We start from the raw sequence: 16156 nt of genomic DNA on the forward strand, positions 1-16156 counted from the left end.
CGGGTAAAAAGGAGGGATAAGATGTGTACCATGGATCCCAGACCTTGTGAAACTTGGCGATCCTGTCATGAAGCAAGCGCGTAATGTATTCCATAGAAGCTATATACCAAGTATGGAATACTACAGTTGTGAAACTCGGTGAGTGGGGGGAGTTCCAGTCCTTGGACAAGCAGCGTTATAGATATGTTGCAAGAATTTGTTGGCAAGTTTAGAAAGGTTTTTCACTGAGTAGCAAAGCAGTATAACCAGAGGGTCCAGAGCCACTGAAGTACCAATAATCTTGGCAGAAAGGTCAGCAACCTGGGCCCAAAGAGTGGAAACAAGGGAACATTGTCAGCAAATAGAAGGATCCCACTGTGCCTCCAGCACATATGAGGTCCCAGGATAATTTATGTGATGTTTAGAGGGCAACATGTACCATCTAGTGTAGACTTTATAAGCATTTTCTTTTATTGACATATTTATAGAGGTTTTAGCTACACTGGAGCAGATTCAGTTGGTTGCGATGTTCCTGAGAACGTTGCGGCCTCGCTTTATTACCGTTATATATATATATATATATGGTAAAAAGTAACGCTTACTTTTGCTGGCACATCTATGGGGTGCGAGTAAAAGTGAGCAGTACTTTCAATGTGTAGTGTCTCATGGCCGTTCCGGGACCCTGCACAGCTTTTTTTTTTTTTAGACTAGAATAGAATCTAATAAGCAACTATCACTCCTGGTCCAGAGTCCTCTGAATATCATATTCCCACGCCATCCCAAATGGTTCCAACTGTAGATATGTAGGAGTAAGAATGGCATGGTACAATAGGGAGACAAGTCAGCAAGTTAATAACATGATAACATGATTTCCAGATCGCTCAGCTTAGATTGAACAGTGCTCCGTTTATAGGGATTGGGGAATCGGGTCCTTGGCAGTGCAGGATTGCAGGCTCAACCTAAATCAAACACATAGCATACAGAACAGAATGTGTCAAGCAGGTGACAAATTGAACAGAAGAGTGGCTAACACACAAAAAACACATTATATTCAAATAATGAATTGCAGAAACCTTATTCATGACAGATCCCCTTTAACATCTCCCCTTGCATTCCGTGTGTTATATTGATATTTACTTTTATCCTTATTTACTCATATTCCTGATCCAGGAGAGTGGCCAGCATGATGTCCAGGAGTTAAACCGGATTTTGTTTAGTGCCTTGGAAAGCTCTCTGGAGGGCACCGCTGGCCACAACCTCATCAAGAGCTTATATCACGGGACAGTGGTTAACCGTATAGAATGCCAGGAATGCGGATGTGTCAGTGAGAGGCAGGTAAGATGCAGTGCATGACTGTTGTCTGTAAAACCAGGAACAGGAAGGGTCAGTAAACGTGTTACTACAGAAACCAGACAGGGAGCCCTTTTCAACATGACTTTGTATGTTGAACTGTGGGGCATTGTTTGCAAAGGTTACTAATTCATAATCCTAATTTCTCTTTCATCCAATTTGGGGGACTCTGCTACCATGGCGTGGTATGAGGGGAGCATGGAGTTGGCACTTAACTAGTTAGTTAATTGGTTGTTTAATATAACTTTCTGACAGAACTCCTCCCCTCTACAACCCTGTAGCCGCAGTGTTTTGTTAAGTGCCTCAGGAGTTAGGCTTAAATTTCAACTGCTGCAGTTTTGCTTTTAATTTTATTTATTACTCATAGATTTTAACCTTTTATTTACTTTTTTTTTCTACTGCCCCTGGGCATGGACACTACTAATACAGGTCTGTCTACTATTGTAATAGTGCACATTGTAATAGTAGTCTGGGTCTGCTGTCAGTGTTTTACACTGCCTGACCTCCACATTCAGCAGGGTATGAGCCAATCAGCTCTCCCTGGCTTTCCCTGTTGTGATCACTATCATAACGACTGTCAGCCGCTGTCAATCACCCCTGCAATTTCTGCCAAGTCCTCACTCAGTATAGGAGCGGGCACTGTCCTAAACACAGGCAAGGAGGAGTAGCCGCTTCCTGGGCTTAACACTGATAGCCTTCACAAATGGCCTGCAGTGAGCCGGCAGCACAGCAGGGTGATGGAGCAGGTTGTCTAAGGAGAAATGTCTACTCCCTCATCCCCCCTCCCCCCTTTTCTATGTTGATGTACCTTTCTAGGCATTGCTGCATATCAATAGGGAGTGCACGCTGGAGATCTTGCTGACAGGCTTCTCTCCTCCTCTTGTACTACGCTATCCTGGAGGGCTAAGTACACTGTGTGATTACTGCATTGCTAAATCTGAAAGGTGATGTTTCTCTTAGCAATTGCTTCCGCTCGTCAAAGTTCAGAGTTGGGATCTCTGTCCTGACGACAACCATAATTGATGCTACATGAGGACAGAGCGGTATTCAGAACTCTCCCTTCCTTTGTTCGGTGGTTCCGGTCTTTCGGACAGCTTCTCAGTCTGATCAGGTTTATACGGATAAATTATATGTGGCATTTATGTTAGAGAACTTCCCAAATTCGGTGTAACGATTTTCTGTTTGTCCTTATTGATTCTCATAGAGGCTGGCCAGCCTCTAAGCAGTGAATTGCGAGATGGATTAGGGCAACAATTACACAGGTTTACATCAAGGCTAACCGTCCTGTGTCAGAGAGATTTACGGCCCATTCCACCCGGTCGGTGGGGGCGTCTTGGGCAGTGAAAAGTAGGGCTTCTGCGGACCAACTGTGTAGAGAGCCACCTGGTCTTCTGTCCATACTTTTACAAAATTCTATTAGTTTAATGTGTTTGCGTCTTCGGATGCAAATTTTGCTCGTACTTCTCTACGGGCCGGGCTTTCAGAGCGGTCCCACCCTTAAGGGGCTGATTTAGAACGTCCCCATGGTAAGCAGTGTCCCCCAGACTGGATGAAAGAGAAAAGAGGATTTCTGTACTTGCGTTAAATCTGTTTCTCCGATTCCGTCTGGGGGACACTGCGATCCCTCCCTTCTGCTTTTCTTCTGTGTGCTCTTGGTTGATTGGCCTTTTCTCCTTGGGGCTTTTTAATTAACTGACAGGAACAGGAAGAGGCAGGGGGATTGTAGAGGGGAGGGGTCTGTCAGCAGTGCTAAAGTTAACTAGCTAGGTGCCATTTCCCAAGCTCCCCTCCACAACCCATGGTAAGCAGTGTCCCCCAGACGGAATCAGAGAAACGGATTTAACGTAAGTACGAAAATCCTCTTTTTTATGCTTGCTCTAAATCCGTTTCTCTGATTCCATCTGTAGGACACTGCGTTCTCTCCCTTTTGCTCTTCGGACTTCGGTTGTTGCTTCCCCTATAGCTTGGGGCTTTAGTATTACACTGAGTCTACAGGGGTTGCAGAGGGGAGTTTTTCTATCAGCAAATTACATTAAACAAATAATTAACTAATTAAGTCCAACTCCATGTTCCCCTCATACAACCCCATGATAGCAGTGTCCTCCAGATGGAATCAGAGAGACATTTATCATAAGTATTAAAATCCTCTTTTGCATTTTACTGATGCAGTGTGGTTTCTTTTGATATAAGTAGAATTAAGGTACATTTAAAAGTAAAAATAATTAAAGGAGCTCTCTGCAGTACATTAATATCTGCTATCTCTTAATAACTCCTATTTCATCATCCCATATCTACCTATGTACAGGAAGATTTCCTTGACCTCACAGTGGCTGTGAAGGGCACAAACAGCTTGGAGGAGTCTTTATGCAACATGTACGTAGAAGAAGAAATGTTTGAGGGTGACAATCTGTACCGTTGTGGAGCCTGTAACAAGCTTGTTCCTGCTGCCAAGGTAGCTAGCAATATTTCAATGTTCCACTGTTGATATTAAATAACACTCTGAATTTTCTGTTGTATAACTTATGGGCTTATGCTCATGAGTACATTAAAATTATAGGATTGAATTCTACCCTATATACATTGCATTATCATATAATTTCTACTGTGTTTGTAAATGTTTCCTGCAGTCCGCTAAACTTGGAAAGTTACCATCCTTCCTCACATTGTCTCTTCTGAAGTTCAACTTTGACTTCACAAAATGTGAGCGTTACAAGGAGACATCACGCTACACCTTCCCTACCCGTCTCAGCATCCGGCCTTTTTGTGAGCAGGTTTGAGAGATTTTTTTTCTTCCCTTTGATGTTTTATCCATATATCAGGGATATTGATATCTATTTGCTAATATTTAATTGTAGAGTGTGTACATGTATTTCTACTAGTACACATGGCGTGGGAGAAGTTCATGTAAAATTGATTTTATTAACGACATATTAAAGCTGTTCTACCACTGACGTACTTTATTTTTACTAAGGTGACTCTTCTTCCTTGACCGGACGGCTGCATGCAGCTGCTTTTACTGTGGCACTTATGTAGCTTAACTTTAAATAGTGATGTTGGGATGTGTCAATTACCGGAATAATCAGAAGCCACAATGAAGATTTTGTGGCTTGTGAGGTTTCCCATTTAAAGCAATACAACTTTTCATTATATAGGTTATTTGCTTATTTTGTTCTTCTGTTTTGCATTTTTACTATTCCCTACCTCTTCTTTACCATGTAGAATCACTTGGAGGACTCGATGCAAACATATGAGCTCTTTTCGGTTATCATACACAAGGGTGGATGTTATGGGGGTCACTATCATGTCTATATCCGGGATGTGGACGAGTTGGGGGTTTGGAGTTGCCAGGTAGGTTCATTGTTTTATTAACAGAGGTTTTACTGTTAGAGGATTACTCCTCCTTTTTATGCAAATTGTAATAAAGGACCTGCCCAACACCCTTACTTCCTCCATTCGCTGAGTTATTTGTAGGCAGTACACCGGGCTGCTGTGTCTCCTTTCCAGCTCCAATAGTGATCACATTGAGACCATTGTATCAGTGACCTGAAGCTTCTGACGTTTTGGGTGTCTGAACAATTATGACAGGGATAACTAGCTTATGAGAAGAAGAGGAGGTGGGGCCTACATGGAGCTCCTCTTGCCATCTAATTATTCTTGTAAATTGTAAATATGAATTGAAAGGCCCAATTCATTAAACAAACAATTAGGTCCATTTACAAGCCCCCAGTAATGTTTCTGTATTTGTGCAGCTGCGCCTATTTGTCTGCCTGGTACATTTCAAGGTGCACGCCCACGTCATGTTCTTTGGAACCATTCCCATAAAAGGAGGAGTCTTGGACTTTTGCCGTTTTGAGATACTCCAGAAAAAGTGCATGTCTGCATTTTAAATATGACTGTAAACATGACTACAAAGTGTAACCGCCTTCCTCTTTAGGAACATCCCATTCATTAATTTCATAGTTTACCTTACTGCCCAGTTTAGCCTCACGTGTTGCTTAAATGAGTGAGTGTGAGGCGATGTCAGGACTGTCTTTATAACGCATCACTTTTGTGTGTTTGAAGATTTCCATTATTTAGCTTTTACCCAAATTTAGCTTTAGAACCGCATTATTTTCTCTAAAGTTCAATTGGAAAGTGCAAAATGCATCACATGAGTATGTGATGATGTCTGGTTTATACCACCTCTGAGCAGACAGAAAAATCAGTCTGTTGAGGAGAGGAAGATGTTGTGCACCTACCTGTAAACCACCTCTACACTGCCAGCTCACTGAAAGAATCATGTCCTGCAAAATGTAACCTTGTTTTTTCACTTTGGTGCAATTGTTACACTGTACGTTCTTACAAGGCATACCGCAAACCAGACAACTTTTCCAATTGGCAAGTGAAAACTTCTGCACCTTCGCTCACCTTTTGGCTCACATACTAATGCCGATTTCCATCAAATGGGGTACACATACCGTCACAAAGCGGCATTATACTGCAGATTTTTACACAATTGTAAATGAGCTTTATGTCATTGTTTTTGTTGTAGAGTTAAGTGTATAGATCACTTGACTTATTTTGTAGTGTAAAGGCAACTTGATTTATTTATTGGAATAAATTACAGTAATGAGTGAATGGAATAATGATTACATTTTAATATACCTTTCATTAACAGTGGCTTATCTATTAAAGAAAATACATTTTTTGGTCTAACTTAACTTGAACTGTTTGCAATGAAACAGGCTTTCTCTGTTTGAAGGTTTTTATTACTTAGTTCGAAATGTGCCTAAAATAGCACTCCTCCCCCAAATACAAATGGAAAGTAACTTTGTCTATTACAGTCTTTGTGACAAGAAACTGATGGTTATATTTAATGATCTGTTTTGTTTTTTTCCTATTGACTTTGAATGCAGAACGAGAACAGAAGGACAGTAGAAGGGGACGCTGGGGAAGAGCAGGACTGTGCTGCCGATATTCTTGCTGCTGTTATTGCAGAGGTATACATGTCTAAACTACAAGGAGTATTGGTAGGAACCAAACTGCTCTGGTTTAAAAACACCTATGGATAGTTGGGTGGGGCACTGGGCCAGAAAGAAGGCAGTCACCACTTTCAGAATATACACAATTCCAAAGGGGGATGATCTGCACCTGCATCTTGGTTTATGTTATTGTACTTTCAGTCACAGCAGTGTAGCACCTTTAATATATTTGGAAAGCGGGGTAGGGTGTGTGTACCATCTCCCCTTGGAAATTTATATATAATGTAGAAGTGGGCAGCACGGTGGCTAAAAGTGGTTAGCTCTTCTGCCTTACAGCACTGGGGTCATGAATTCAATTTCCGACCATGGCCTTATCTGTGTGGAGTTTGTATGTTCTCCCTGTGTTTGCGTTGGTTTCCTCCGGGTGCTCCGGTTTCCTCTCACACTCCAAAAACATACTGGTAGGTTAATTGGCTGCTAACAAATTGACCCGTGTGTGTGTGTGTGTGTGTGTGTGTGTGTGTGTTAGGGAATTTAGACTGTAAGCTCCAATGGGGCAGGGAATGATGTGAGTGAATTCTCTGTACAGTGCTGCAGAATTAATGGTGCTATATAAATAAATGTTGATGAAGTGGGGGTGTATATGGTGATATAGCCCTATGTTTCTTAAACCCTGTCTTCAGGACCCCTAACAGTGCATGTTTTCCATATATCCTTGCTGGACCACAGGTGTATTCATTATTGACTGACACAATATAACAGCTCCACAAGTGATAGTAATTACTTCACTTGTCACCTGGAAAACCTGCATTGTTTGGGGTCGTGAGGACAGGGTTTGAGAAACACTGGTATAGGCCACCTCCTCTCCTACTGCCTTCATTGTAAAACTATTAAACTACATTCACCTAAATTTCCATTATATTTTTCATACCGTCACTTTTAAATTTCCATACCACCACTTCTAATATAGATTTTAGCCTTAATGGCCGACATGCATTAAATTGGAATTGAGTTTTGAACATTGCAACATCATATTTGTGAATCTATTTATTTTTCCTGAATTGTTTTGTTTTATTTTGCACCCTGAAAATATTGTGGTCCTCCAAAGAGCTGGAAGAAAATGTTGTATTTATTACAATATCATAGATACAGTCTGCACCAGTGTTGTCTGTAGAGCTGGCAATGTCCGTAACTGATCTCTTCATTCTTTACTAGGCTGGAGTAGATAAAATGGTCCCTGTGGATCAGCTGAGTCAAAAACTTCTGGAACACACAGGATCTTCCTGGAATAAGGTGTATCGGAAACAGCATGGAGCCATCCGCAAGGTACAAGAATCCTATACTCACAAGCAAGTTAATGCGATATGAAATTATGTAAAAGGGCTGTTATAAAATAAAAATCTGCTGTGGGTCAGTTAACAGAGGGGCCCTTTGGTCAAATTGTCCTAACTGAAGGTAGACTTAAGGACAGGGACATCTTTTGTGAGGTTGTCATTAATTAAATGTGAGCAACAACACAGACACCAATATTGGGCCAGTTGCGTGAAGGTAAGTGACGGCTTGCTCAGCAGCTTCCTACACTGGAGGACGAAGTCCATCTAGAGCTCTGCAATAGAGCTCAAAGGAAGCTTTTCCACAGAACTTTATTGAGAGGTGTGGATGGCTTGGCAGTGGACTCAGTTTGCCTGCAGCATCCAAAATTATTTTTTAGTCATTCAGCTCTTGACCTCAAGTAAATATCATAGTTTCAAGGGGTTAGGATTCACCCCTATATGCGGTACATGGACGGCATATTTAGTTAACGACAACTCCTGTAAAGGTGTAGCTGTTATTTTAAGGTGATTTAATATTACTTTTATTATTATTATTGCTGTTTATGTATAAAGCACCACCACCATATTACATTGTGCTTTACAGAACATATTTTAATCAATTCAAATCAGTCCCTCTCCCTTTGTAGCTTATAGTCTAAGCTCTCTACCACACAAACACACCCACTTGTTAGCAGCCAATTAACATACCAATGTGTTTTGGGCCATGGGAGGAAACCAGAGTACCCAGAGGAATCCCATGCAAACACTGGGAGAACATACAACTCCACACAGATAGTGCCCTGGTTGGAATCTAACATATATGGCCCCAGTGCTGTGACACATCAACACTAACCACTGTTCTGCCTAAATCCCATAAAGCTGATTATTTGGAATAAGTAGGTAAAGGGCAGACCTTAATTCTCCAATTGTCACATGAAAGAAACAGCTGATAAAATCCATTTAAAGTAATCCGTACTTCTAACTATTCATTGATGGCGATGCTTACTGAGTAAGCTGTTTTTTTTAGTTCCTGCAGAGTCATCCCTCCATCTTTCAGCTCAGCTCAGACGGTTCTCTAGTGGGCTTAGCACATACAGTGAATGGCATTGATCCACAATGTTGTACGCAAAATAAAATGGGAAAAATGCAAGCTCCAAAAACAAGTGCCAGCCATTGGTTCGACTTCAATGATTCTACAGTGCAATGCATCCAAGAAAGAGACATTGATAAACAATTCCAGGGAAAAGAGAGCGCATATATGCTCTTCTACCGCAACAGCCAACTGAAGAGACCACAGGAAGGTAAAACTGTGTATGGGGTATTCTACATATGGTGTATTCTACAGTGCCTTCTTCTGCCATGGTATATAAGGCAATTATACTATTCAAGGGAGAATCTCTTTTTTTGCTTCTTTGTAGCCTATGGCAATGCTCGGTTTGGAGTTCCTGAATACCTCTTACGCCAGATGGACCAGGAAAATGAGGAGCTTCAGCACAAGAGGCAGGTTTAACCTTTCAGCTTCTTCCTTTTCACCCTATTTTATATGGGGTATATGTACTGATTACCACTACCCAGCGATCCTTGAACATTGAGATGTAATGCTTATAACTTGCATTATTTATGTAGCAGACTAGTTTCCATACTGGTCACATTAACTTTTGCATGCATTTTAATATAATAAAGAAGTTTCTACAGCGCTCCACTATCGGCTGCCGCCCAAAATCTTAAATGAACTATACACCATTTTAATACACACATAACAATAAGAAAGAAATAAAGAAATAATAAATAGTGTTCAAAATCATTGATATTGTGACTTTCTGGTGGAGATTTAATTAGCAGCATAGTGTCTCCGGAACATCCGCAAGACACATTGCGGAGGTGATTGGACAGAAATATCTGCTCATTTAATCGAGCAGATATTTCTAACATAATTGCTGGCAATGTGTGTGGCATGATGTCCACGCGCCACATCGCCGAAAATGGAATCTCCCCCTCTCTGTTGAAAGGTGCTCAATAAAGATCAAACTTTCCAAACGTGATAGTTCCCTTAGTGTTAAAAAATTTACTAGAATCTCTTTAACTTTTGCATTTAAGATGGTTATCTTTTTAATGATGTTTATGAAACCGCTTTCCACATGTGCTGCCCCCTAGTGTCTATTCAAAAATAGTATTTTGAATAGACAACTACTTGGAGAAAGTGTGTCTACGGTATTCAGTGTTCAACTAAATAATATGGTATTTAGGAGCCATTGATTACTGGCACTCTTTTATTCAGATAGTAAAGCTTTGCACTTCTGGTGATCAATAGTAAATATTTAGTAAAGGATATTTTTAATAAGTCCTCAACGCAAGTGCTCCTTGTCTTACAAAACTGTTGTGCACTGTGAAGTTTCGTCCATTATGCAATGATTAAATGGGTCCATCCATTATGGTGAGAATCATGGGTGTCACAACAGATGACAATTTCTGTGCAGTCTTACATTATTATGTCACTTTAACAAGTAACATTTATGGGCATTCATTCATTTTTTAGTCAATTTTGGTAAATGTCCTCCAGTATGACTCTAGGGGGCAGATTCAATTAGCCGTATTTGAAAATCTCCGCTTATTGTTTTTCTTGCGGCTCATAGAGCTGCGAGCAAAAATCAGTGGAGAAATTACCATAGTAACGGTAATAATGCGCGGGTTCCTTGTTCTAAAGAACAACGCCACTAACTGAATCTGCCCCAGATATGTTCTAACCATCAGAGTGGCACTAATGGCAGTTGTGCAACTCCATGTTTGTGTACTGTACTGCTTCCTTGCATAAGTTACATACTACACATACAGTGATTAGTGTAATTGATGAAATTTCCAACTTATACAGGATGGAGTGTGACAGAAAAGTCAACTTCATGAACCTACATCTCCACTTGTCATCTTGTTATTGCTTTGATAATGGTGCTCTACACCCAGTGACAACCAAAAGGGACAGCACCTTAGAAATAAGTGTGGATCGGCGTGGGACAGTCAAGGATTTGAGGCAAACTGTTTTCCAGGTGATAGTGTTAATGTATATTATTCCCTCATTTATACTACGTTTTATGTATGCACAGGTTCTCTGTTTCTGTCCTTGCCTGTCTTCCTTCTTCTCTATGCTTTTGCAGTTTTTTGGGGTTTTTTTGTCTACTTTATTATGCCCTTTTCTGTCTTCCATTACCAGGCATTGTGCTGGGTAGACTGGATTAAACCACTGGCTCCACTAGAAGACATTGGTTAGGCTATTATTTAATACAATGGTGTTATGTGCCGTAACTCACAGCAATCAGTTGTTTGCTTTCATTTTGAAGAACTGCATTAAAAAATTACAGAATCTGATTGGTTGTTGTGGGTTACACCACACATGCATTTTATTAAATAAATTCTAGGTCACTTCATATTTTATTAATATAGGTATGAGTTAAGAGGAAGCACCAAGTATATTCCCACTTTGGTCATATTTTTTCAAAATGTTCATGTCGTATAGCAAAGCACAATAGTGATTAATTTGGCTTATCCGGTAATAGTTGAACTAGGCGTCAAATATAAATTAAGAACTTGAGACAAAATGACAGTCACATTGCCTTATTGAGGCTGTATCTGAGATGTAAATTTGTAAGGTACACACCACATTTAAGGAGTGTAATACCATCTCATGAGAGTGCTACGGAGAGGATGTCAAAATGACAGCTGGACTATGTCCTGATTAAGGTGGATCCAGTTTGGGGAGAAATTTAGCGGTACCAAGGTTGTGGTAAAGTACCAGCCCCAGCAAAAGTTGCTCTGCTTGAGATAGGAGTCGCCCTGACCTTCTGGGCTAGACTGGATAGGGAGCGTCGAGCCTGGACTGTAGGGTGTGTGGGAAGGAGAATCAACTACTTGGTGTCTGTTCTTGTGCCCTCCAGTGTGTAACATGAACTGACTTTAGAATTCTGACAACAATCTGTTTAGTCAGAAGTTTAAATCCAGTTCTGAGGGTAAATGTATCAAGCTGAGAGTTTTCCAGCAGGCTTGAAAACCCAATCAGATTCTAGCTATCATTTATTTAGTACATTTTGCAAAATGACAGCTAGAATCTGATTGGTTGCTATAGGCAACATCTCCACTTTTCAAACCTGTCGGAAAACTCTCAGCTTGATGCATTCACCCCCTGCTGTCAGTATAAGATTTTATGGCAAACTTTGACTAATATCTTATTTCCTTTTTAAGATATTACACAATGACCAAATTGAAAACTGTATTTAGTTTTGATAAATCTCATGTTAGTTTTTCTAAATTAGCAATAGTTGTCCTTCAACTTCCTATGGGATGTTTAGGTGATGTTATTGATCTCCTGACTTGATTATTGTTACAGTTGTTGGACAAGTCGGTAGAAGGACATGTATTGAGCATTGCAAAGCTTCTGCCTGCCGGTTTACATGTGTTCCAGGACCTGAGCGGTGAGTGTTTGATGCTCAAGCAGTTACTGAAATAGCAACAGAAACAATTTAGTTCTAAAATATAGAGCTAGGGATTAGTTAGTTAACAGCTTGTTTTAATCTCCTTCAAATGCCATGTTACCCAGCATAAAACCTCAATGTTATCTTTAGGAGCAGCTAAATTTCCCCGAATATAAATTGAAAAGCTTTATATGTGGCATAATAACATTTATAGTATAAGCAAGTACCATAAGACAAATAAAAGAAATTATATAGGTTGAGATGGCAAGTAAAAAGGACGTAGTTAGTATGATGAGGATAATTGACCTTCATTTGGGTACAGGATCATATGTTAAGCGCACACAGTTACTGCTCATGTAAATCCGTTTATTCATTGGAAAAGCGACGTGAATTAGAGACTATCCTCAAAATGTTTCTTTCTTTATTTTAGCCACGTGAAGGGTAATAACTGTGTGAATTTTTTTTTGTTTTTTTCTGTTCTGTTTGTGGGTTAAGACATTTTTTTTTATAGACAGTGAGATAGTTTACTCGCAGGAGGCCGTCATGAGCAGTAATATGCAGAGACATAGCACACACCTATAGGATGATAAGACCAGAACATTAATAGTCCTACACATAGGCTATAAAACTGCTGTTTGCTGCAGGTATGGCCACAAAATGAACATAAATCTTCTCTATAAACATTTTATCTAACACCATTAGATAAATCACATGATAAAGCAAATGGACTGGACTTTTTGTAGGGTAGATTGGTAAAAAATGAATAACATATAACAATTTTAGAAATAGGACTATCTCAAGAAAATTTATATTCTTAATTTCTTAAGGTGTCTTTAGTTTAAAAAGATTCAATGGTGTGTTGTATGTTTTAAGGGGCAATATCTGGAGACAAAAATACCAACTTTTATCGTCCAGTGGTTATGTTCATCCTCCCACTCTGGGCTGATGGAAAGGCCAGGACATAAGAGACTTTCTTTTGAAACTATTCTAATACTTAATAAATCACAGCATGACGGCAATAGAGACAGTTCTTCCATCTTTTCTCTGACAGATATCAAATTGAAGACAGTAGGAGGGGACAGAAAACAATAAGTTGTGTATATGAGGGAGTCCCCCTTGTTATATAAGCTGCTTTTGCTATGCAATTGTAATTTGTGGATTGGTGGCTATATATGGGTCAATTCATTTGCTCATCCCAGGCAAAAGGTTCACTGCTCAATTTGATCACACACATAGGAGTCAAAATGAATGAGATCCAGCCATTGATCTCACATGTCAATCACTGTCATCTGTTATTGCTGGGAAAGATAACCATAAACATAATTTTAGGATGTGGACATATTTTAATGCTATTCACTTTTCTCAGATGCAGAGCAGAATTTAGTGAATGCAGGGGTCACAGAAAACTGTGATCTATTTCTGTGGGATGGAGAGCAGGTAAGACATTAATTCAAAACTGAAAAAAATAATCATTGCATGAAATAACAGCTCTATTCAGGAAAGTTTCACACACATGTTTTAATTATTTTTTTCTGTCCTGCAGGGGAGGGAGAGGTTATTAATAAGGTTTTTTTTTACAACCATATACTGAGTTTTTAACCTTATGAAGCCCAATGCTTTTATCATGCAATGATTTGCAAAAAAAAATGTGCTAATTTTTCTGTGCAGCTATAATTGAAAAACAAGATTAAAATAACAGAGATTTAAAATAACAATGTTGCGGAGTGTAAAAATAACAGTAGTCTTTAGTGCCTGCCAGGTTCTTAAGTAATTAGGGAATATAGGGTGATCTGAGAACTGAAAGCTCAGAAACAACTGTAATGTATGCTTCTTTATCTGTCATAAAGCAGGAAAAAGTTCATAATTGGCAGACCATCCTACAATCAATTAGACAATATGAATGTTTCAAAAAGAACAAGTATATGGCTTTACCTTTATAATGGTTTTCTTCTTGGAAATATAGGTTTTTCTTACACTGGTGAAAAGTGCTGTAGCCATCACTTCCTATCATTTATATTCCCAGTACAGTTTAGAAAATTAGGACATATGACTTAATGGCTGCTATAGGTTTCTGCATCTCTCCCCTTTGTTTCATTTTCACAAATGTCTCTATGTGGCTGATTCCGTTAGATGCAAGGTTCTGTAACGTTGTGTGTCATACCGCTATTTCTACTACTGCTTTGGTTATGAAAACTCAAATTTCCATTTACTTACACTTTTCCATACTGCCACTTCTAAATTTCCACTGGTTCAGTATTAACCTTGTGGTTATGTTTCTGCATGCACATAGCACAATTATGGTAATGACAGCATTGCTCATTTAGGTGCAAGCAAAATGAGCAAAGATTACCTAGAACAGTGGTTCCCAAACTTTTGCAGTTTGCGGCACCCTTAGAGTCTCCATAATTTTTTCAAGGCACCCCTCCAAAATAATTACTGAGCAGTCCTGTTTTAGAAGTAGTTGGGTCAAAAAATTGTAATAAGTATTTAGGTCAGGACAGAAATACTTATTTAGTTGTATGCAAAAATGCCCCCTCTGCCCCCAGACACTCTGCCCTCTCTCACGCTGCCCGCTCTGCCCTCTCTCACGCTGTCCCCCTCCACTGCCCCTCTCACGCTGTGTCCCCCTCCACTGCCCCTCTCACGCTGTGTCCCCCTCCACTGCCCCTCTCACGCTGTGTCCCCCTCCACTGCCCCTCTCACGCTGTCCTCCTTCTCTGTCGCGGGCAAGCCATTGAAAAAACAAAGAACACAAAAAACTTACCAATCCGCGCTGCGCCGGGACCCAGCTTCCTCCTCTCTCACACAGCTGTCAGTGCGTGAGAGAGGTGGCTGCTGGGTCCCGTCGCCGCGCGGATTGGTAAGTTTTTGTGTTCTTTGTTTCTTCAATGGCTGGCCCGCGGCACCCCTGGGAGCCGCGGTGCACACTTTGGGAACCGCCGACCTAGAACATTGTGTGAGTACATAGCTGTGAGGTTACTAAGGAAACCTTGTGGCTAATTGAATCGGCCACTATGTGTCTGATTGTAATGTCTTTTGTTTGCCATACAGGTTGGAGGATTGCAAGTACAGAGTGGTCCAGACTCTGCTCCTCTCCTCCTAACCATCATGCGTCCACAGAAAACCCTAAGCAATGGTTCCTCACCAATGTACTCAGAAAGTCAGAGAGTCTTCCCATCCAACTTTCAGCTGAGAGTTGTACAGGAGACCTTAGCTGGTAGCCCCTCAGAGGAGACACTGCTGTGCTCCCCATCCACAGAGACCAGTGAGGGGTGGAGTGTTTTTGCCGTGGAAGATATGAACAAAACACTCAAAATGTTGGGGCTTAAAGATGGAAGTTCCCTGCTGTTTTTAGATTCACGTGAAGAGGGGTGAGCATTACAATTATAATGCTGTCAAATAACCAATGTCATGTAATTTTCAGGACTGAGAAAATATTCTTTAGTGCGCCGACTTTCCTTGTAAAACTCATTAATAAATTGAAGACTGTGTGTCTATATTGCAGAGAAGCGGTTCTTGCCACGGAAAAAGAGACAGGCGTTGACTTGAAACTTAACTACATTCAGGTCCAGGACTGGTACAGATCAGAAGATGAAAAGAAAACGGTTCAAATTCCCACAGACTCTGTCTATGTAAGTAACAACTAACCAGCTGCCATATGATGAGTGCTGACGACACCCACCCCCTCCTACACCGTCCAGAAGCGGAGTGACATCATGGCACTCATTCAGTGCTTTAGGCACTCCCTAACCAGGCAACTGCCAAGGTTCACCTAATGGTACCACTGGCCCTGTATGTAATGAATATATGTTACCTTGATATCATGGCCCTCTGTGTAGAAATTCAGGAAAATCAGTATATTTGGTGGCAGACCTGTTTATGTGAAGCAGGAGGGATTTTTGCTCGAAAGTAAACAACATAGTTGAAAATAAAGAAATAAGAATAAAGGCAGAGAATGGAAGTGATAAGTAGGAATATGAGTACACAGAATCGGAGAAATGAGAATAAATGAGGAACAGGAGAATAAAATTTTATGTATTTATGTAATTGGTATTTATTAAATGTCAAATATATTATTTAATAGTGTACATAG

General features: G+C 40.3%; 1 protein-coding gene across 2 annotated transcripts in view; it reads left to right on the forward strand.

The window, feature by feature from the left end:
* The window catches only part of USP40 (ubiquitin specific peptidase 40), a 61138-nt gene that overhangs the window by 21161 nt on the left and 23821 nt on the right, over positions 1 to 16156 (forward strand). For both annotated transcript variants that reach the window (XM_075180429.1, XM_075180430.1), the window contains exons 5-17: positions 1150 to 1314; positions 3635 to 3781; positions 3957 to 4100; positions 4549 to 4677; positions 6225 to 6308; positions 7506 to 7616; positions 8631 to 8904; positions 9022 to 9103; positions 10473 to 10644; positions 11979 to 12063; positions 13430 to 13500; positions 15115 to 15434; positions 15569 to 15695. In XM_075180429.1, the coding sequence (XP_075036530.1) occupies positions 1150 to 1314; positions 3635 to 3781; positions 3957 to 4100; positions 4549 to 4677; positions 6225 to 6308; positions 7506 to 7616; positions 8631 to 8904; positions 9022 to 9103; positions 10473 to 10644; positions 11979 to 12063; positions 13430 to 13500; positions 15115 to 15434; positions 15569 to 15695 (1911 nt within the window). The remainder of the gene's footprint in view (positions 1 to 1149; positions 1315 to 3634; positions 3782 to 3956; positions 4101 to 4548; positions 4678 to 6224; positions 6309 to 7505; positions 7617 to 8630; positions 8905 to 9021; positions 9104 to 10472; positions 10645 to 11978; positions 12064 to 13429; positions 13501 to 15114; positions 15435 to 15568; positions 15696 to 16156) is intronic.

The sequence above is a fragment of the Mixophyes fleayi genome, chromosome 7, assembly GCF_038048845.1.
Source record: "Mixophyes fleayi isolate aMixFle1 chromosome 7, aMixFle1.hap1, whole genome shotgun sequence".
In the NCBI taxonomy this organism is placed as follows: Eukaryota; Metazoa; Chordata; class Amphibia; order Anura; family Limnodynastidae; genus Mixophyes; species Mixophyes fleayi.